The sequence below is a fragment of the Heptranchias perlo genome, chromosome 18 (genome assembly GCF_035084215.1).
Source record: "Heptranchias perlo isolate sHepPer1 chromosome 18, sHepPer1.hap1, whole genome shotgun sequence".
In the NCBI taxonomy this organism is placed as follows: Eukaryota; Metazoa; Chordata; class Chondrichthyes; order Hexanchiformes; family Hexanchidae; genus Heptranchias; species Heptranchias perlo.
This window is the reverse complement of record NC_090342.1, coordinates 52,886,424-52,908,804: the sequence shown is the minus strand read 5'-3', so window position 1 is coordinate 52,908,804 and position 22,381 is coordinate 52,886,424. Positions and strand designations below refer to the sequence as shown.

General features: G+C 45.5%; 1 protein-coding gene across 1 annotated transcript in view; it reads left to right on the top strand.

The window, feature by feature from the left end:
• Positions 1-22,381, top strand: part of large1 (LARGE xylosyl- and glucuronyltransferase 1) — a 467,112-nt gene that overhangs the window by 440,048 nt on the left and 4,683 nt on the right. Inside the window, exons 10-14 of the mRNA XM_067999920.1 lie at positions 524-679; positions 8,842-9,005; positions 9,823-10,101; positions 19,405-19,551; positions 20,679-20,874. Of these exons, the coding sequence (XP_067856021.1) occupies positions 524-679; positions 8,842-9,005; positions 9,823-10,101; positions 19,405-19,551; positions 20,679-20,874 (942 nt within the window). The remainder of the gene's footprint in view (positions 1-523; positions 680-8,841; positions 9,006-9,822; positions 10,102-19,404; positions 19,552-20,678; positions 20,875-22,381) is intronic.

Sequence of the window (22,381 nt, the reverse complement as noted above, 5' to 3'; positions counted from 1 at the left end):
TCTGTATCTCAACTCCATTTACCCGCCTTTGATCCATATCCCTTAATACCCTTGCCTAACAAAAATTTACCAATCGCAGTTTTTAAATTTTCAATTGACCCCTAGCCTTAACAATTTTTGGGGGGAGATTTCCAGATTTCCACTACCTTTTGTATGAAGAAGTGCTTCCTGGCATCACCCCTAAACCCTCCCTCTTCCGCCCTCCGTCACCTCCAACTGGCTGCGGCTCTCAATGTAGCGTCATCTACCGCCCTCCTTCCCAGCTGAGACCAGTTGCAATGAACATAAGTTGAAGGGCAGAGTTAATAATGATTATCTGATTTTTTTTTTCAAGTAATATTGAATTAACAACAAAGAATAACTGAGATTGGCAACGGAAGTTTAGCAATGGTCAGTGCTTGGAGCTCCAGATAAAGTGGCAGTGGGTCAGCTCCTCATTGTGGTGGGACTGTGAAATATGTACCAATGCCCTTCCTGTGCTGGCTTGTGGATGTGACGTAGATCGTGCTTTGTTGTCCTGCAGGTGATCCACTGGAATTCTCCCAAGAAACTGCGAGTGAAGAACAAGCATGTGGAGTTTTTCCGGAACCTTTACCTGACGTTCCTGGAGTATGATGGGAATCTCCTGCGCCGGGAACTCTTTGGCTGTCCCAGTGAGGTCGACAAGAACAGTCAAAATGTAAGTGCGGAGAACATCTAAGAGGCTGTTTGAAGCTTTCCGACAGGAAGGGTACTGTTAGGCTGGGAGTCTTTCAAACCATTTTGATTTGTTCCTAGGTGTCAGCTGTGGCTCAGTGGTAGCACTCTCTCCTCTGAGTCAGAAGGTTGTGGGTTCAAGCCCCACTCCAGAGACTTGAGCACATAATCCAGGCTGACACTCCCAGTGAATTAATGAGGGAGTGCTGCAATGCCGGAGGTGCCGTCTTTCGGATGAGACGTTAAACTGAGGGCCCTGTCTGCTCTCTGTTGAGGACGTTAAAGATCCCATGGCACTATTCAAAGAAGAGCTGGGGAATTCTCTCCGGTGTCCTGGCCAATATTTATTCAACATCACTAAAGCAGATTAACTGGTCATTATCACATTGCTGTTTGTGGGACCTTGCTGTGCGCAAATTGGCTGCCATGTTTCCTACGTTACAACAGTGACAACACTTGAAAAAGTACTTAATTAATTGTAAAGCACTTTGGGACGTCCTGAGGTAGTGAAAGGCTCTCTATATATTAAAGTCGGTCTTTCTTTAGAAAGTACAGGCAAGGTGAGTGCCTCCCCACTGAACCGCCCGCACTGCAATCCCCCCCACCCCCCAAAAAAAGTCTCATCAAATCCGCCTTCACCGTGTGATTTTCCTTTATGAGCTCGCAAGTTCCCAGTGAGTTTAGTGCAGTTGGATTTTAGTTCACAATGAGCCACAAAAAAAACATTCTAGGCAAACTGGCCTCAAAGCCAAGTGGGTAACGGCACCAGCCGATGGTGTACTGGTCCAGAATGTCCCAGGTTTGATCTCTGGCTTGTGCTGAGTTACCTGGTCAAAGTCAGCAATTAGGATACTGCAACTCTCCTTGGCTGAATGAGGGGAAAAATGCGCCTTGGCTTTCAGTCCTGAGGGTTGTCCAGCAACTCTCACTGAATAGAGTCTGGTGGATTTGGGCCCAGCTTCTGAGTGGAGCACAGTAAGGTGCGTGAGGCGTTCTCATCACCATGCTCACGAGGCAAAGTTCTTTCAATTCACTGAAGGTTCAGTTCACCCTTAAATCCCGCACATTATGAGGTACAAATTGAGGTTCTCTAGCTGGTTCTTCTTTCTTATGATAAATAAAACTCAAATGGACAGAAAAACCTATTCCATGGAGCCAGGACGTGCAAAAATGTATTTGTGTCAAGAGTCTGTTTCTATCAGATTTGCCTATTCTGGTTATAAGTCTAGCGGAGAAGGTTCTGCAATATCATTCCAAACCACTCTTTTGCCATCTAGTGACAGAAACGTAGAGCTCGCTCAACAGTTCTGCAAACTGGAAACCTTTCGGTTTTTAGACTAAGATTCCTCTTGCCCTCCAGCGTTAAAAGCCCCAGTGAAGATTCCATTCAGCACTTTGGTCTTATTGAGAATGATGATAAAGGGTCAAGGGCCCATGGTCCAGGACACCACCAAGGTTGAAAAAAGTGCAAGAGATGAGCTAAAATCAGGCAGTGGTGATTACATTGGATTTTAAAAGCCTGAAGATTATGGTGGTGAGGGACCACTGAGGGAAGCGAAGAGTCCTGGGAAAGAATCGAGTCAGACCCTGCGAAGAGTCTTCACTTTGAGGATAAGGAGGCACAGTAAATAATTCTGAGGACCAAGAGGAAGTTCATAAGATGGTGAGATGGGCAAAAAGATGGCAGGTAGAATTCAATGTCAGTAAATGTGAGATGATACATCTTGGTAAAAAAAATTAAAAGTAATACTTTGAATGGGGGAAGACTGGGAGAGCAGAAGGATTTGGGGGTTCAGGTTCACAAGACATCAAAAGCAGCACCTCAAGTGGATAAGGTCATAAAAAAAGCAATTGAAATACTCAGTTTTATGGCAAGAGGTGTAGAATATAAAAGTCGAGATGTAATGGTGAAGCTATATAAAACCTTAGTTAGACCACAATTGGAGTACTGTGTGCAGTTTTGGGCTCCACACTGTAGGAAGGATGTTGAGGCAATAGAGAGTGTACAGCATAGATTCACTGGAATGCCGCGAGTTATAATATAAAGAAATGGCTGTTTTCATTACAACAGAGGAGATTAAGAGGTAATTTTCTAGAGATGTTTAAAATTATAATGGGATGGAACAGAATAGATAGAAACAGACTGTTTCCAATGATTATGGGGCATAGATATAAAGATTAACTGGAAGAGATTTAGGACAGAGAGCAGGAGAAACTTCTTTGCATGGAGAGTTGTGAGGCTGTGGAATACACCACTGGAGTTAGCAATTGAAGCAGAGACCATGTCAACATTTAAGAAAAGGTTAGATAGGTGGTTGAAGGAAAGGGGGATAAAGGGACATGGGAACAGGCCGAACATCTGGGATTAGGACTGCTGCTCGTGTGGAGGATAAATACCAACACGGACCGGTTGGGCCGAACGGCCTGCTTCTGTGTTTCAATTTCTGTGTCATTCGAGAGGAAGAGGGGTGGAAAAAATATAAAGAAAAAAATGTTTTCAAACCAGAATGAGATACATCCTCATTCTCAGACCCAATTGTCATTGTCGTGTTCAGTCATCACAACCTTCAATAGGCTTGCCAAAAAACAGCAAGACCAGCAATGAAGGGACGGCAATAAGCATTTCCCTCCTGTGTCGAATAATTTCGGCATATAGCACACTGCAAAATAAATCAATCCGGTCACACAGTGAGTGCTACTTTTATGTCGTTTGTAGAATATGGCTGTGACATTCCCATTTGACTCCTGCAGGATGGTATTTATGGCTTTCCAAACAGTACTTATATATATTTGTTCTTGGGATGTTGGCAACGCTGGCAAGGTCTCATTTATTGGCCATCCCTAGTTGCCCTGAGGGCATTAAGAGTCAACCATGTTGTATGAGACTGGAGTCACGTTTAGGCCAGACCGGGAAAGGACAGCAGGTCCCCTTCCCTGAAGGACCCCAGTGAACCAGTTGGGTTTTTATGACAATCCGGCAGCTTTCAAAGTCATTTTCTCTGGTGCCAGATTTTACCGAATTCAATTTCCCAAACTTGTCATGGTGGGATTTGAACTCACAACCTCTGGACTGCTAGTCCAGTAACCAGAACCACTAGGTTAACCAAATGGTAACTGACTGACTGTACCTGTGCAGGTCTTTGTGACGAGGTACAGTTTAAAGTCTTTATCCAAGATCTCGACACCCACCATTACGATTTAACGAAGAATCTGACTGTTGAGAAAAGGTCTTAATCTGAAGGGGGCGGGGAGAAGTTTGGAATATTCTAGAGTCTTCTACTTGGTATAGTTGGTCTCCAAAAGATTAAGTGCAGGACTGTACTGCAGCCCTGTGTCCAGTTAATTTAATGTCAATGAAGCAGATTTTCAAGTTCCAGTTGTAACTGGGTCAGTCATCTTCACAACCTACAATCTGTCCCCTTTGCTGTTGGAAGCCCTGAATAAATACATTACTTTTTAATGTCTTATTCTGTTTGCTTTATTTAATTGCTTTGGCCATCCTTGAAGAGCTGATCACTGGGCCTCACACCATCTAAACACCACCTAGAACAATGATTCATCCAGGTGATGTTGGGTTCCCAGCAGCACCCACAAATACGCCTGCCAGCAGGGCCCCAAACCATGTGTCATGTCAATCTCTCAAGACTGGGTTTTTGGATTGGATGAAAAAACAGTCTTTAAAACCAATGAAAACATAAGGAGATATTTTAATCCCTCTCCGGCCCAGGGTGAATGGTGCAGGAGGTGGGCAAGTGAAGATGGCTGGAGGGGTGGCAGTGCATTCCGAAAGTGTCCACCATCTTAACTTACCTGAAATCAGTCACAAGAAGGCCGCCCGCCCCAGAGGAAAGGGGGCCTAATTTAAATGGTGGGACATGTGGCGCCATTTTAACTCCCGTGAGCGGGAGGCCTGCACTGCGCTGAACCCATGAGCAAAAGCCCCTCCTGGCCCAACAAGGAAACCTTAGGCCTCCTTTTCCATAGGCTTCCCCCTCCCCTTCTTCAGCCACGATCCACTCGGACTCCTTCCCCCCCCCACCACACTCCTCACTTACCTTGCCAGGGACCGTTCCCTGGGGACTCCTGTCGCGTCAACCTCTCGCCCGCCGGCTTCAGGCAGGAGACAGTGCAGAGAATTGTAAATGAGGCCAGGGAGTTAAAATGGCCGAGGCTTCAGGCCGAGCAGTCCGTGGGGGTTCCTCTCCCACTCCGCGCCGAACACGCCCGAATTAAAACCGAGACTGTCCTCTCAATCTGCTCCCACCTCCAAAATGGATGGAACAAACGAGAAGGAGGATGAAAATCTTAAACTTCACTTTAGAGAGAAACTGTTTGGGAAAAATAGATTGGATCTCAGAAGGGCAAAGAATGGGGGAAATGGAAATGACAGGCAAGCAGAAATTATAGTTTTAATTTCAGTTGTGTTTTCAGTGTCACTGTTAGTTTCATGCGGTTCTTATTGGAGTAATAAAGCTAATCCTGACCATTTTGAGTAGCTTTGTTATTGTAATAATCGTGTTCACAGTGTGTGAGCTGTAAACATACAAAGACTGTTGGCCCCAGGAGATGGTGTCATGCTGGGCCTCGGATCTGTCAACAGTCTAATGATTTTTTTTAAAGTATTATTGTGAACTCAGAAATACATCAGGACTTTAAAAAAGAGAGAAAGCTGGAAATGGCAATAAAAGAGGTGAGAGAAAGTGACAGTAAAAGAGATTACAGGAAGCAGGAAGTGACAGTAAAAGAGATTACAGGAAGCAGGAAGTGACAATAAAAGAGATTACATGATACAGGAAGTGATAGTAAAAGAGATTACAGGAAGCAGGAAGTGACAATAAAAGAGATTACAGGAAGCGACAATAAAAGAGATTACAGGAAGCAAGAGTGACAGTAAAAGAGATTACAGGAAACAGGAAGCGACATTCAAGAAGCAAGGAGTGACAGTAAAAAAGATTACAGGAAGCAGGAAATGACAGTAGAAGAGAATACAGGAAGCAAGAAGCAACAGTGAAAGGATTACAGGATGTGACAGTGAAAGATTACAGGAAGCAGGAAGTGACAGTAAAAGAGATTACAGGAAGCAGGATGTGATAGCAAAACAGATCACAGGAAGTGACAGTAAAAGAGATTACAGGAAGCAGGAAGTGATAGTAAAAGAGATTACAGCAAGTAGGAACAACAACAATTACTTGCATTTATATAGCGCCTTTAACGTAGTAAAACATCCCAAAGCGCTTCACAGGAGCGATTTTCAAACAAAATTTGACACCAAGCCACACAAGGAGTTAATAGGACAGGTGACCAAAAGCTTGGTCAAAGAAGTAGGTTTTATGGAGCGTTTTAAAAGAGGAGAGAGAGGTAGAGAGGTTTAGGGAGGGAATTCCAGAGCTTAGGGCCCAGGCAGCTGAAGGCACAGCTGCCAATAGTGTAGCGATAAAAATTGGTGATGCACAAAAGGTAAGAATTGGAGGAGCGCAGAGATCTCAGGGGGTTGTAGGGCTTCTGGAGGTTACAGAGATAGGGAGGGGCGAGGCCATGAAGGAATTTGAAAGTAAGGATGGGTATTTTAAAATCAAAGCATCAAATAGGACACCAATGTTGCAGACGGACGGTTAGGTTCAGCCTCAGAAAAAGTGACAGTAGAAGAGATTGCAGGAAGCAGGAAGTGACAGTAAAGGAGATTACAGGAAGCAGGAAGTAGCAGTAAAAACAATTACCGGAAGTGACAGTAAAAGAGATTAAAGGAAGTGACAAGTGACAGTAGAAGAGATTACAGGAAGCAGGAAGTGATAATAAAAGAGATTACAGGAAGCAGGAAGTGATAATAAAAGAGATTACAGGAAGCAGGAAGTGATAATAAAAGAGATTACAGGAAGCAGGAAGTGATAATAAAAGAGATTACAGGAAGCAGGAAGTTACTTGTTATCACATGGACTGGTTGAGGCGAATAACATCGATGTATTTAAGGGGAAGCTAGATAAGAACATGAGAGAGAAAGGAATAGAAGGATATGTTGATTGGGTGAGATGAAGTAGGGTGGAAGGAGGTTCATGTGGAGCATAAACACCGGCATAGACCAGTGGGCTGAATGGCCTGTTTTTGTGCTGTAAAATTCTATGTATTTCTATGCAGCATATTTGTAATAATTTCTTGATGAGCACCCCACTTGCTCAGGTATTCTTTTATCTTCGAATGCTTGGAATGATATCGAGATGAATTGAACATCTTTTTCAGAAATGTAAGGTGGTGAATGGATTTGTTTTTATCTCTTGCGTATACATCGATCCTACATACCCTGCTTACAAAGTCAAATTAGCCCTGGTTCTGGGCTGTTGTCTTGTTAGGCCCAGGCGTAAATTATTTTTTGGGTAGGTGATGAACGTCTGGATCCGACAGTAGCAAGGTATTACACAGTATGTCATCATAGCTGCACACCGCACTCCCGGACACTTCACTTTAAATGTTTGATTTGGAGGAGTAAGAAAAGGAAAAGGTGAGTTTGTAAAGTAAGACCATCCAGAGCAGGCTGAGCTAAAGTGAGGAGGGCCTAATAGCCCAATAAGCACACTCATTGCACCACAATCCAGAGAGAGACAGACAGACAGGGGGAGTGAGAGATGGAAGCAGAAACCACAAAAAAATAATTAATATACAGAATGCTTACGTTGTACCCTTGTAGTTGAAAGAAAAATGCTGATTTATCAGCAATCTTGTTGCAACTACACAATTCTTATGGCTTCATGACTGTAGTGAAGGGTCTGACAAAGGGGAACAGTTGAAAGGTGGGATTGGAGGGGGAGACTGTCCTGGTGGCTGGGATTTTAATGATGCAAATCTATAAATCTTGGCGAGACGGATGTGTCCATGCCTAAATCTGTTGATAGGCTTTTATTTGCACCATTTACTCTGCTGATGGTGATAATAAATCTAACAACTCAATGATTCAATTTAAAAATAAAGTTCAGTTATTTTGCCTCAGCCGAACCATCGACTCACTTGGGGGAAGAAAAAGCACAATTGCTACCAGCTTCAGTGCCTTTGTTACAAAAGAAAATCTAGTCTTTTCGAAAACAGAAATAATTGTTTTTTTTTAAGCCTTGTCAATAGTCTTAGCTGTCACTTTTGTACTCCCCCCTCTTAAACTGTGTAGTTTGTATCCCAGAACACATGCAACACAAATTGTCTAAATTACCGGAAGGTTCACATGAATTATGAAATTAATTTTGTATTTCTGTGTGGACATAAATGGAAAGTCCACGTGTTTGATTTGTTAGCAACAGGTAGCTGTGGTGAAAGATTGCAATATTCGAAGACGCTATGAAGCAAACGAGGTGAGAAATATAAGTAGTATGCGAGAAAGTTACGTGAAGATGAATTTTTCTGAATTAGCCCAGTCATGGAATCATAGAGCATAGAAGGCAGCCATTCGGCCAATCATGCCTGTGGCAGCTCTTTGAAAGAGCTATCTAATTAGTCCCACTCCCCTGCTCTTTCCCCATAGCCCTGCAAATTTTTCCTTTTCAAGTCTATATCTAATTGCCCTTTGAAATTTACTATTGAATCTGCTCCCACCACCCTTTCAGGCATTGCATTCCATATCATAACAACTCGCTGCATTAAAAAAATTCTCCACATCTCCCCCCAGGTCCTTTTGTGAATTATCTTAAATTTGAGTCCTCTGGTTACCGACCCTTCTGCCAATGGATATATTTTCTCCTCTGTCAAAATCGTTCATAATTTTGAACACCTCTATTAAATCTCCCTTAACCCTCTCTGCTCAAAGGAGAACAATCCCGGCTTCTCTAGTTTCTACATAACTGAAGTTGTTGATAAAGCAGCTAATACTCACCACGTTAGTGATGCCTCTGTTAAAGGCAAGTTATGGATTGCCCATGGAACAGCTGGGTGAGCAAAACAGTTTTGAGGGAGAGTTTGAGGAACCGCGTGCTAAAACCTGCAGAAACAGTGGGTCCAAATAACTTCTGCTGAATGTGGCTCACAGCAAGTGCTAGGAGGTCAGATCAGGCCCACCGTCTAAAATGAGTTTGACACCCCTGGTCTAATGGGTGTATTGACCCACTAAATGCAACGCTGTTCCTTTTACTTTGCATTTGTCTTAGTCTTCATGTCTTTCTGTTTTCTCAGCTTCAGAAGCAGTTATTAGAACTGGATGAGGACGACCCCTGCTACGAATTCCGAAGGGAGAGATTCACTGTCCATCGCACCCATCTCTATTTCTTGCACTACGAGTTCGAGCCTGCTGCTGAAAACACAGAGGTTACGCTGGTGGCCCAGCTCTCGATGGACAGGTTAGAAAGCTTTGTCCTTTTTATTTTTGCGTTCTTCAAGGTGAGGGGATGTTAGTGGTGGGAAATGGAGCAATTTCCAATTATTGGCCGCCCGGTGTCGGCATCTAGTTCCCTCAGGAATAGGATGGTTCGGAGCTATGGATGCCTAAAGATAGGATTCTGTAACCTTCTGGTGGTATGAATTGCAGGAGACAAACAGCTGAGGGTGGCTTGAGGTTGTGGAGTCCACTGGTTTCTATCAAGGGTTCAGACCTTCTCCCAGCCACAGTTTCTTGTGTGGTTGTCCATCTCCTTCAGCTACTCAGCGGATCTTTAGATTGGATTCTTCCACGATAGAGCTCACTGGGTGTAAAAGATATCTACAGTCCCCATCACTTAGAGCAGGCGCGTTTGTGCCAGTGCGATTTTCCTGCTATACGCGATGGTCGGTGCAATGGGGATAGCGCGATCACAGCACTCTACTGTATAACGAGAATGTTCCTTCTGTGTAGTGATCTTTAGCCCAGTTCTTTTCAGCTCCACTCTGACCTGCAGCTTTATTTAAGTCAGTGCTCAATACAGACTGTAGCCCCACACCACTTAGAGCACTTAAGACGCTAGAACCGGAAACTTTGAAATTGACATTAATGCAAGTGGATAATAGTTATCGCTTTTTGGCAGATATAAGCGAATGACCGTTTTACACGTGGCCGTTCTAAGAAGTGGGAACTGTATACAGGCAGAAACTTCTTCCTGTTGGTACAATGTTTTGCAGGGTTTGTAGTCTCTGAATAGCCATACGTTCACAGTTGATCAACTTTGCTGCTCTCTCTCTCAGGCTGCAGATGTTGGAGGCGATCTGCAAGCACTGGGAAGGTCCCATCAGCCTTGCGCTTTACCTGTCTGACGCCGAGGCCCAGCAGTTCCTCCGCTACGCCCAGGGATCGGAGGTCCTGATGAGCAGGAGCAACGTTGGGTACCACATCGTCTACAAGGAGGGACAGTTCTACCCCGTCAATCTGCTGCGGAACATAGCGATGAAGCACGTCAACACGCCCTACATGTTCCTGTCTGACATTGACTTCCTCCCCATGTATGGTCTCTATGAGTACCTCAGGTAATGAGTGGGATCAAGACTAGCATCGACACAGGCTCGGGTCACGGTTAGCAACAACAACAACTTGCATTTATATCACGCCTTTAACATAGGCGCTTCACAGAAGCGATTATCAGACAAAATTTTGACACCGAGGTACATAAGGAGATTTTTTTCTTTATTGGTTCATGGGATGTGGGCGTCACTGGCAAGGCCAGCATTTATTGCCTATCCCTAATTGCCCTTGAGAAGGTGGTGGTGAGCCGCCTTCTTGAACCGCTGCAGTCCGTGTGGTGACGGTTCTCCCACAGTGCTGTTAGTTAGGGAGTTCCAGGATTTTGACCCAGCGACGATGAAGGAACGGTGATATATTTTCAAGTCGGGATGGTGTGTGACTTGGAGGGGAACGTGCAGGTGGTGTTGTTCCCATGTACCTGCTGCCCTTGTCCTTCTAGGTGGTAGAGGTCACGGGTTTGGGAGGTGCTGTCAAAGAAGCCTTGGCGAGTTGCTGCAGTGCATCCTGTGGATGGTACACACTGCAGCCGTAGTGCGCCGGTGGTGAAGGGAGTGAATGTTTAGGATGGTGGATGGGGTGCCAATCAAGCGGGCTGCTTTATCTTGGATGGTGTCGAGCTTCTTGAGTGTTGTTGGAGCTGCACTCATCCAGGCAAGTGGAGGGTATAAGAACATAAGAACTAGGAGCAGGAGTAGGCCAATCGGCCCCTTGAGCCTGCTCCGCCATTCAATAAGATCATGGCTGATCTGATCCTAACATCAAATCTAAAGTCATGTCCAATTTCCTGCCCGCTCCCCGTAACCCCTAATTCCCTTTACTTCTAGGAAACTGTCGATTTCTGTTTTAAATTTATTTAATGATGTAGCTTCCACAGCTTCCTGGGGCAGCAAATTCCACAGACCTACCACCCTCTGAGTGAAGAAGTTTCTCCTCATCTCAGTTTTGAAAGAGCAGCCCCTTATTCTAAGATTATGCCCCCTCGTTCTAGTTTCACCCATCCTTGGGAACATCCTTACCGCATCCACCCGATCAAGCCCCTTCACAATCTTATATGTTTCAGTAAGATCGCCTCTCATTCTTCTGAACTCCAATGAGTAGAGTCCCAATCTACTCAATCTCTCCTCATATGTCCGCCCCCTCATCCCCGGGATTAACCAAGTGAACCTTCTTTGTACTGCCTCGAGAGCAAGTATGTCTTTTCTTAAGTATGGACACCAAAACTGTATGCAGTATTCCAGGTGCGGTCTCACCAATACCTGATATAACTGCAGCAATACCTCCCTGTTTTTATATTCTATTCCCCTAGCAATAAAAGCCAACATTCCGTTGGCCTTCTTGATCACCTGCTGCACCTGCATACTAACCTTTTGATTTTCTTGCACTAGGACCCCCAGATCCCTTTGTACTGCAGTACTTTCCAGTTTCTCGCCATTGAGATAATAACTTGCTCTCCGATTTTTCCTGCCAAAGTGCATAACCTCACATTTTCCAACATTGTATTGCATCTGCCAAATCTCCGCCCACTCACCCAGCCTGTCTATATCCCCTTGTAGGTTTTTTATGTCCTCCTCACTCTCTACTGTCCCTCCAATCTTTGTATCATCTGCAAACTTTGATATGTTACACTCGGTCCCCTCCTCCAAATCGTTAATATAGATTGTAAATAGTTGGGGACCCAGCACCGACCCCTGTGGAACACCACTGGCTACTGGTTGCCAGTCCGAGAATGTACCATTTATCCCAACTCTCTGCTTCCTGTTAGATAACCAATCCTCCACCCATGCCAGAATATTACCCCCAATCCAGTGATTCTTTATCTTGAGCAATAATCTTTTATGTGGCACCTTGTCGAATACCTTCTGGAAGTCTAAATACACTACGTCCACTGGTTCCCCTTTATCATTATGTCCTCAAAGAACTCAAGCAAATTTGTCAGACATGACTTCCCCTTTGTAAAACCATGCTGACTTTGTCCTATTAAATTATGTTTATCCAAATGTTCCGCTACTGTCTCCTTAATAATAGACTCCACAAGATCATACCCATACGTAGTTATTTGTGCCGTTAACTCGTCCATTTTGTTACGAATGCTACATGCATTCAGATAAAGAACTTTCAAATATGTTTTGTGACACTTAGTTCCTGCTTTTTCCTTTTTTAACACTTTACCTTTTTCTCCATACCTTCTGTCCCTTCCTGACACGCTTTCCTCTGTCTCCCTGCTCAGGTTCCCAACCCCCTGCCACAGCTTTGATGCTGGGTTAATTGCCTTGCACCTTTTAGTTTTTATTTTATCTCTCGTGCCTAAAGTACACTTTCTTTCCGCTGCTCTACGCTTTTCCCTTTCACTTGTTCTTGAACAACTGTTTGTACTATTTGTATTGTAGATTTCCCCTGGGTCTTCCCCTCTCTTGCTGCTCTCAACTTTATTCCCTTCTGACTCCCCGCTCAGGTTCCCATCCCCCTGCCACTCTAGTTCAAACCTTCCCCAACAGCACTAGCAAACACCCCCGCGAGGACATCGGTCCCGGTCCTGCTCGGGTGTAACCCGTCTCGCTTGTACAGGTCCCACCTTCCCCAGAACCGGTCCCAATGCCCCAGGAATCTAAATCCCTCCCTCCTACACCATCCCTGCAGCCACGCATTCATCCTGTCTATTCTCCTGTTCCTATACTCACTAGCACATGGCACGGGTAGTAATCCTGAGATCACTACCTTTGAAGTCCTGCTTTTTATTTTATCTCCTAACTCCTTAAATTCACCTTGCAGGACCTCATCCCTTTTTTTACCTATGTCATTGGTACCAATATGGACCACGACTACTGGCTGTTCACCCTCCCCCTCCAGAATGCCCTGCAGCCGCTCCGTGACATCCTTGACCCTAGCACCAGGGAGGCAACATACCAACCTGGAGTCACGTTTGCGGCCGCAGAAACGCCTGTCTATTCCCCTTACAATCGAATCCCCTATCACTATAGCCCTGCCACTCTTCTTCCTCCCCTCCTGTGCAGCAGAGCCACCCGTGGTGCCCCGAACCTGGCTCTTGCTGCTTTCCCCTGATAAGCCATCTCCCCCAACAGTATCTAAAGCAGAATATCTGTTTGAGAGGGAGATGGCCCCAGGGGACTCCTGCTGTACCTGCCTAGTCCTTTTACTCTGCCTGGCGGTCACCCATTTCCTTTCTGCCTGCGTATTCTTTACCTGCGGTGTGACCACCTCACTGAACGTGCTATCCATGATAGTCTCAGCATCGCGGATGCTCCACAGTGAGTCCACCCGCAGCTCCAGCTCCAAAATGTGGTTAGCCAGTAGCTGCAGCTGGACACACTTCCTGCACACATGGTCACCAGGGACACTGGTAGTGTCCATGACTTCCCACATAGTGCAGGAGGAGCATATCACAGGTGCGAGCTCTGCTGCCATGACTTGCCTTAGACTCTCAGACTCTCTTCCCGCTCTAGGTCTCCCCTTTTATACTGTGCTCACCTCTCGGACTCTCCTGCCTCACCTGTGACGTCGCACAGTAGTTGTATCTTGTTGTAGGTCTGCTGCTGCTTTTATTCCCCAATCTCAGTCTTCTGCTCTCAGGTACACTGCCGCTCTGGGGAAAAAGTCAGGAAAAGCAAGGCAAAGCAGCACCTCCTTCCCCCACTGCACCGAACTCTCAGCAGCACACACTGTGTAGGCCACACACCATGCAGTACGCACTGACAGGCCTCTGTATTTCTACAGTTTGTGACTCAGATGAGTCAGGCCTGCTCCACCTTCAAGTACCAGTTTAATCTAGCTAACCAATTAACTTGTTACAGCAGCTCTTTCTGCTGAAGCCTGACAGAAACTTAAAAATTTAAACTTTTAATTGAACTTACACAGTTGAAAGCAATTGAACTTAAACAGTTGAAGCAATATGCACTAGATTTAAAGAGATTAACCCTTAAACTCCCACACTCACCGAACTCTCAGCAGCACACACTGTGTTCCATCACACTCCTGACTTGTGTCTTGTAGATAGTGGAAAGGCTTTGGGGAGTCAGGAGGTGAGTCACTCGCTGCAGAATTAGGATAGGTGACCAAATGCTTGGTCAAAGAGGTAGATTTTAAGGAGCGTCTTAATGGAGGAGAGAGAGGTAGAGAGACAGAGAGGTTTATGGAGAGAATTCCAGAGCTCAGGGCCTAGACAGCGGAAGGCACGGCCACCAATGGTGGGGCGATGGAAATCGGGGATGCGCAAGAGGCTAGAATTGGAGGAGCACAGGGATCTCGGAGGGTTATAGGGCTGGAGGAGGTCACAGAGATAGGGAAGGGTGAACCAATGGAGAGATTTGAACACAAGGATGTGAATTTTAAAATTGAGGTGTTGCCGGATTGGGAGCCAATGTAGGTCAGCGAGCACAGGGGTGATGGGGGAACGGGATCGTTGCAAGTTAGGATACAGGTAACAGAGTTTTGGATGAGCTCCAGTTTACACAGGGTGAAAAGTGAGAGGCCGGCCAGGAGAGCATTGGAAAAGTTGAGTTTGGAGGTAACAAAGGCATGGATGAGGGTTTCAGCAGCAGATGGGCAGAGGCAGAGGTGGAGAAATTAATGGGACTAAAAGCCGACAAATCCCTCGGATCTGATGACCTGCAACCTAGGGTTCTAAAAGAGGTGGCTGCAGAGATAGTGGATGCATTGGTTTTGATCTTTCAGAATTCCCTGGATTCTAGAACGGTCTCAGTGGATTGGAAGGTAGCAAATTTAGCACCGCTATTCAGGAAAGGAGGGAGATAGAAAATCAGGGAACTACAGGCCAGTTAGCCTGACATCAGTCGTCGGGAAAATGGTGGAATCCATTATTAAGGACATAGTAACGGGGCATTTAGAAAATCATAATATGATTAGGCAGAGACAACATGATTTTATGAAAGGGATATCGTGTATGACAAATCCACTGGAATTTTTTGAGGATGTAACTAGCAGGGGAGATAAAGCGGAACCAGTGGACGTAGTATATTTGGATTTTAGATAAGGTGTCACACAAAAGGTTGTTACACAAGCTAAGAGCTCATGGGTAGAGGATTGGTTAACAGACTGAAAACAGAGAGTAGGGATAAACGGGTCATTTTCAGGTTGGCAGACTGTAACTAGTGGGGTGCCACAAGGATCGGTGCTCGGGCCTCAGCTATTTACAATCTATATTAATGACTTAGATGAAGGGACTGAGTGTAATGTATCCAAGTTTGCTGACGATACAAAGCTAGGTGGGAAAGTAAGCTGTGAGGAGGACACAAAGAGTCTGCAAAGGGATATAGACAAGTTAAGTGAGTGGGCAAGAAGGTGGCAGATTGAGTATAAGAAGGCATTCAGCATGCTTGGTTTCATTGGTCAGAACATTGAATACAGGATTTGGGATGTCTTGTTGAAGTTGTACAAGACATTAGTAAGGCCACACTTGGAATACTGTGTACAGTTCTGGTCACTCTATTATAGAAAGGATATTATTAAACTAGAAAGAGTGCAGAAAAGATTTACTAGGATGCTACCAGGACTTGATGGTTTGACTTACAGGGAGAGGTTGGATAGACTGAGACTTTTTTCCTTGGAGAGTAGGAGGTTTAGGGGTGATCGTATAGAAGTCTATAAAATAATAAGGGGCATAGATAAGGTAGATAGTCAAAATCTTTTCCCAAAGGTAGGGGAGTCTATAACGAGGGGGCATAGATTTAAGGTGAGAGGGGAGAGATACAAAAGGGTCCAGAGGGGCAATTTTTTCACTCAAAGGGTGGTGAGTGTCTGGAACGAGCTGCTAGAGGCGGGTACAATTTTGTCTTTTAAAAAGCATTTGGACAATTACATGGGTAAGATGGGTATAGAGGGATATGGGCCAAGTGCAGGCAATTGGGACTAGCTTAGTGGTATAAACTGGGCGACATGGACATGTTGGGCCGAAGGGCCTGTTTCCATGTTGTAAACTTCTATGATTCTATGATTCTAAATATGAGGTTATTCACTTTGCTAGGAAGAATAGAAAAACAATATTTTTTAAATGGTGAGAAACTATTAAATGTTGGTGTTCAGAGGGATTTAGGTGTCCTTGTACACGAAACACAGAAAGTTAATATGCAGGTACAGCAAGCAATTCGGAAGGCAAATGATATGTTGGCCTTTATTGCAATGGGGTTGGAGTACAAGAGTAAGGAAGTCTTGGTGCAGTTGTACAAGGCTTTGGTGACTCCTCACCTGGAGTACTGAGTACAGTTTTGGTCTCCTTATCTAAGGGAGGATGTACCTGCCTTAGAGGGGGTGCAACGAAGGTTCACTAGATTAATTCCTGGGTTGAATGGGTTGTCCTATGAGGAGAGATTGTGTAGAATGGGCCTATGCTCTCTGGAGTTTAGAAAAATGAGAGGTGATCTCATTGAAACATATAAGATTCTGAGAGGGTTTGACAGGGTAGATACTGAGAGGTTGTTTCCCCTGGCTGGAGAGTCTAGAACTAGGGGGCATAGTCTCAGGATAAGGGGTCGGCCAATTAGATTGAGATGAGGAGGAATTTCTTCTCTCAGAGGGTGGTGAATGTTTGGAATTCTCTACCCCAGAGGGCTGTGGATGCTGAGTCGTTGAGTACATTCAAGGCTGAGATCGATAAATATTTGGACTCTAAAGGATTTGGGGATCAGGCAGGAAAGTGGAATTGAGGTCAAAGATCAGCCATGATCTTACTGAATGGCGGAGCAGGCTCGAGGGGCCGTATGGCCTACTCCTATTTCTTATGTTCTTATGAGACGGGCGATATTAGCACACGCTGGCCAAATAATGGGCTGAATGGTGCCAACATTTGAAATGTAATTCTCTAGCGGAACTGCGTCTCAATGGGATATTTTGAGGAATCCCAAGATAAATACTCAGCTACAGGGAAGCTGATTAGAGAAGGGGGGACAGGTTCGCGCTGTGGGTCAAACACTAGCCTTTCAATCTGTAACCTGTGTTCAGTTCCAGCCCAAAATAATGAATTTAACGTCATCTTTGCCTGCTGACTGTTCTTTCTCCTGAGCTCCACCTACACACACCTCCTGCTCCCTGCATCCTCACAGCACTGATATCAGCAGTCATCGCACTGTCCATCAGCTGTAACCCACTCTTTCCCAGGGCCTCAAACTGTGGAACTCTTTCCCTGCCTTAGTCTTCTCTTTCTCTCTGGGGTTTGAAACCCTAGCTCAGCATTGTTTCTCCTCTCCCCTCCCCGCACCCGATGATTTTCCTCGTCTTCCCGTTTACTGTTTTAAACCCTGCTGAAGCCCTGCACGTTTTGACCTTTCTCATTGTGTAAACAGGGAAAGTCTTTCGAGACACCTGTAGAATTTTAAATGACCCCCACCCACCCCCTCGTTCCCTTGCACGCATCGTGCAATTCCCCCAGGGAATAATCACTCAGGCCTGGAATACAAGGGGAGACCTGCTCATCCCTCCTGGCAACAGTGGTCACATTCTTCCGAGAGCAGTGCTGTTCAGTGGACCAGCAGCATCACCTGCAGGAATATGCCGGTACTGCAGCCGCTGGCCGCATTCACATTTAATAAGATAGGCTAGAAATTACTATTGGCGGTGCAGTATTTACTTATCAGTTTTGCCCGGTGCTCCTCGGTCCTCTTGTTTTTAAAATTTTAAATGTCTCAGTTAAAGTAGTGGACAGAGGAGTATTTAACACACGTGTTGAGTTGGCCCGCTATCATTCCCAATAGTTATTTCTGGCCTCCTGAAATTTTAGGGACAGGAAAAGGCCTCACAGACAGTACTGACGTTCAGACCCACACTCATCTATTGAAATGGCAGTGCTGCATGTGTTGTCTACTTGCACTTGTCTTACCTTCTCCTTCTCCCTCCTTCTCCCATGATCCATCCTCCTCTCTGCACTCCCTCTCCATCTTCCATGTGATCACTTCCTGGCCTCCTCTCCACCCCTTTGTCCTCTTTCTTTGTCCCTCAACCTTTGCACCTCTCTTTTCCCTTCTCTGCTCTTTGTTTCTTTCCCTCTGTCTCGTCCCCATCCGTTTATCCCCTCCCTCTGTCTCGTCCCCGTCTCTCCTCCATCTTACCCCTATTCTATGACACCCCCTCCATCTCCCCTGTCTCTTCCCCCTCTTTACCCCCCCTCCCTGCAATCCCCTCTCTCTCACCTCTGCCCCATTCTCCCCTCCCTCTCTCCTTCTCTTGTTCCTTCTCTTCCCTTCTTAGGAGTCAGCTGTGGTTCAGTGGTTGCACTCTTGCCTCTGTCAGAAGGTTGTGGGTTTGAGTCCCACTTCAGAGAGCACAAAATCTAGGCCAGCACTCCATTGTGAGTACTGAGGGAGTGCTGCACTGTCGTAGGTGCCATCTTTCGTATGAGATGTTAAACCAAGGCTCCGTCTGCCCTCTCAGGTGGATGTAAGAGATCCCATGATACTATTCAAAGAGGAGCAGGGGAGTTCTCCCCAGTGTCCTGGCCAATATTTATCTCTCAACCAACATTATTAAAACAGATTATCTGGTCATTTATCTCATTGCCGTTTGTGGGATCTTGCTGTGCATAAATTAGCTGCCGTGTTTCATACTTTTTTTTATTCATTCATGGGATGTGGGCATCGCTGGCGAGGCCAGCATTTATTGCCCATCCTAAATTGCCCTTGAGAAGGTGGTGGTGAGCCGCCTTCTTGAACCGCTGCAGTCCGTATGGTGAAGGTTCTCCCACAGTGCTGTTAGGAAGGGAGTTCCATGATTTTGACCCAGCGACGATGAAGGAACGGTGATATATTTCCAAGTCGGAATGGTGTGTGACTTGGAGGGGAACGTGCAGGTGGTGTTGTTCCCATGTACCTGCTGCCCTTGTACTTCTAGGTTGTAGAGGTCGCAGGTTTGGGAGGTGCTGTCGAAGAAGCCTTGGCGAGTTGCTGCAGTGCATCCTGTGGATGGTACGCACTGCAGCCACAGTGCGCCGGTGGTGAAGGGAGTGAATGTTTAGGGTGGTGGATGGGGCACCAATCAAGCGGGCTGCTTTGTCCTGGATGGTGTCGAGCTTCATTTGAGTGTTGTTGGAGCTGCACTCATCCTGGCAAGTGGAGAGTATTCCATCACATTGGCTGTAAAGTGCTTTGGAACATGCTGCAGCCGTGAAAGGCGCTATATAAATGCAAGCATTTCTTTCTTTCTCTCCCTCTGTTTTTCTACTCACTTTCTTCATGTCTTCTCTCTATCTGTCTCTCCTCCCCTTCTCTTATGCGGTGCCCTGAACATTATCATTCGTTCCTCAATGGTTTCCAGTTCTGAAGACTCTGTGTGTCCTTCTCTTGCAGGAAGTCTGTTGTCCAGCTTGATATGGCTAACACGAAGAAAGCTCTAATTGTGCCAGCGTTTGAGACTCTCCGCTATCGCCTGTCCTTTCCAAAATCTAAAGCGGAGTTATTGTCCATGTTAGACATGGGAACGCTCTTCACTTTTAGGTAATGACTGAGGAGGTTGGATTTTTATACCTATATCACATATATGTCCACATGTATAATAATCATATATAATTTGTTAATATGGATTTTTATACACATGCATTTAAAATATGTTACACTTGATTTCAGCTAGACTATCAGCAGGGATGCTACAATTGGTCTCAGTGCCTCTGAGCTCGGGAGGGGAAACATCAAGTCGGGCTCCCAGTTCCTGGTAACGCCCCAGTGACCCCTGCTGGATAGTGGCCAATGTGTGGACTTCTAAGTGAGGTTTGGCTACGACGCCTCCGCAGTCAAATAGACCATCATCAGTCACTGTCCAAGGTCACACTCAGAGATCTGCCAGAGGAGAGGCTGATACTTGCGGAGCCATAACCCAGCAACAGCCAGTGCTCTCAGGAGGGAAGGGGGGAATCCAGAGTGACACGCCATCTCCCATGGGGGAAAATGGGAGCAAAGCACAGGCACAAATTAGATGTGGTGCATATTATGGGTTGTGTTGCAAGAAAAGCCCGGGATGATAACAGTGCATTCGGTTGATCGAGGAATCTCCTTGCATTTTGAAAAACACCAGTGTTTTTGCTTCAACTAATTTGTGTGTCGATTATTCAAAATATTTATCTCTTTTCAAGCAAGAAGTGTTTGCTGATATCTGTGCTAAATTTACTAATTGAGTCTCTCAATAACTTGCAGATATTTCAGTGAATGAGTGGTCAATCTATAGAACAGGCTCCCTAGGGAGACACTGGAAGCAGTTAGTATCGATTTATTCAAATGCAAATTGGATAGATTTCTTTCAGAAAATAACATTTTGGGATTCAGTATATGAGTAACTTGAGACATGACATGTGGTGAGTGTAACATGTTTGGGAGAAACAGGTGACTTTGGACCTCTGGTTCCCAAAGCTCTCCATCACTGGAGTTTCCCTCACCTCATGTCTGGGTCTGTTGTAGACTAATTGATAGAGATTGATTGCCATGATTAGTCAACAACTCCATTATTGTATCATGTGACTAATAGGATGGTAGAAGGTGAACTGGGTGGACCGTGGTCTTATTTCATCGAGCAATTCCTACATTCCCCACAGAGAACACCTGGGACTCACTGCCCATATTCTGTTCTGCAGGTATCACGTTTGGACCAAGGGTCACGCTCCAACGAACTTTGCCAAATGGCGGACAGCCACCACCCCCTATCACGTGGATTGGGAGGCGGACTTTGAGCCTTATGTTGTAGTAAGGCGTGACTGCCCAGAGTATGACAGGAGGTTCGTCGGGTTTGGCTGGAATAAAGTGGCACATGTCATGGAGCTGGATGCGCAGGTACTGCGTTTTGTCTCGTACCGGGATCCATAGGCAAACAATGTAACCTCAGAGCAGAACTGTCAGCTGCCTTTATTCATCACATTGAAAGCAATTTGGAATGGAGAAAGTCACTCTAATGCCCAGTACGCTTGGTGTTTGATTCACCATCTCAAATTGCTCCCATCGCTGTCACCACCAGTTTCAGCCTGACATTTCACCTTAAAGTTACAAACCTCAAAGGTGTTGAGATTCCTCTTTTAAGATAAAACGGTAGATTGCCTGTCTTGCTCTGTAGGAGCGTGAGCTTTCTGAGAATGTAACTCTGTTAGAGGGTGGTGAATTCATCCTCCTATCTTTCATTGCCTTCCTGCCCCACAAGGCTCCCTCTAGACTCAGTCCAAATTTGGGCAGAAAAAAAGAACTTGCATTTATATAGCGCCTTCCACGGCCTCAGGGCTTACAGTGCTTAAAGTACTTTTGAAGTGTAGTCACTGTTGTAATGTAGGAACCATGGCAACCAATTTGCACACAGCAAGATCCCACAAACACCAATGAAATAAATGACCAGACAATCTGTTGCAGAGATGTTGACTGAGGGATAAATATTGTCCAGGACACTGGGGAGAACTCCCCTGCTCTTCCTTGAAACAGTGCCATGAGATCTTTTACATCCACCTGTAATCGTACTGCTGCTATATTTTTTTTGACTGTCCAAACGGGCTGAGTATGAAAATGTCACCTCCCCTCTCCCTTATTGAAATCCTGGAGATGTCCCTGTTAAATTCTGTGATGTTATCAAGGTCTAACGAGGTTGCAGAATCTCTGTTATATAAACATGTAACACTTTGCCCTCATAAAAACTGGCAGGCTTTAATTTTAACCTTCAGTAAGAAATTTAATTCCCAAAATAGAGAACTTTTGTGAGGAAATAACTTCATTAACATTGAACAGCTCCTCTGTGAAGCTCTGCCGATGATTCAATTGGTAAACAGAGCGCACTCTGAGGTGTTGAGCCATGCAGGCAGGAAAGGCCCCAGGCTCCAGCCCTGGCCTGTGCCATAGTAGTGTTAGGGGTCATACAATTAGCTTCAAGACCCCTGTGCTAGAGAAGGGGATAAATCGCCCAGGGTTCCTACTGCTGGGCACGCTCCGGTGACGCTTGTAAATGTAGATGAATGTCAGGTGAGCTCAGGATCTGCCTCGACAGTCATGCATTCCGTGGCCAAATAGCCTGCCAACGCTGTGAGGTTTCACCACGTGAGGAATGGCTGCTTGGCCGAGGAACTGCACCCCAGCAGGGGTCAGGACAGGAGGGGGAGTAAAAGGAGCAAAGACTCCTGAGCTTTGAGTGTGTATCATTGGTTTACGAGGTGGCTGACTTGTTGTTATCAGAATTCCTGGCAATACAAGCTTACTTCTGAGACCTGAAGGCCAACATAGCAAGTGACTTCTGTCCATCCATCTGTTGAGTCCCACGCTAGAACCGGTCCTAACTCAAATCTCACACTTGAGCTGGTTTCTCGTT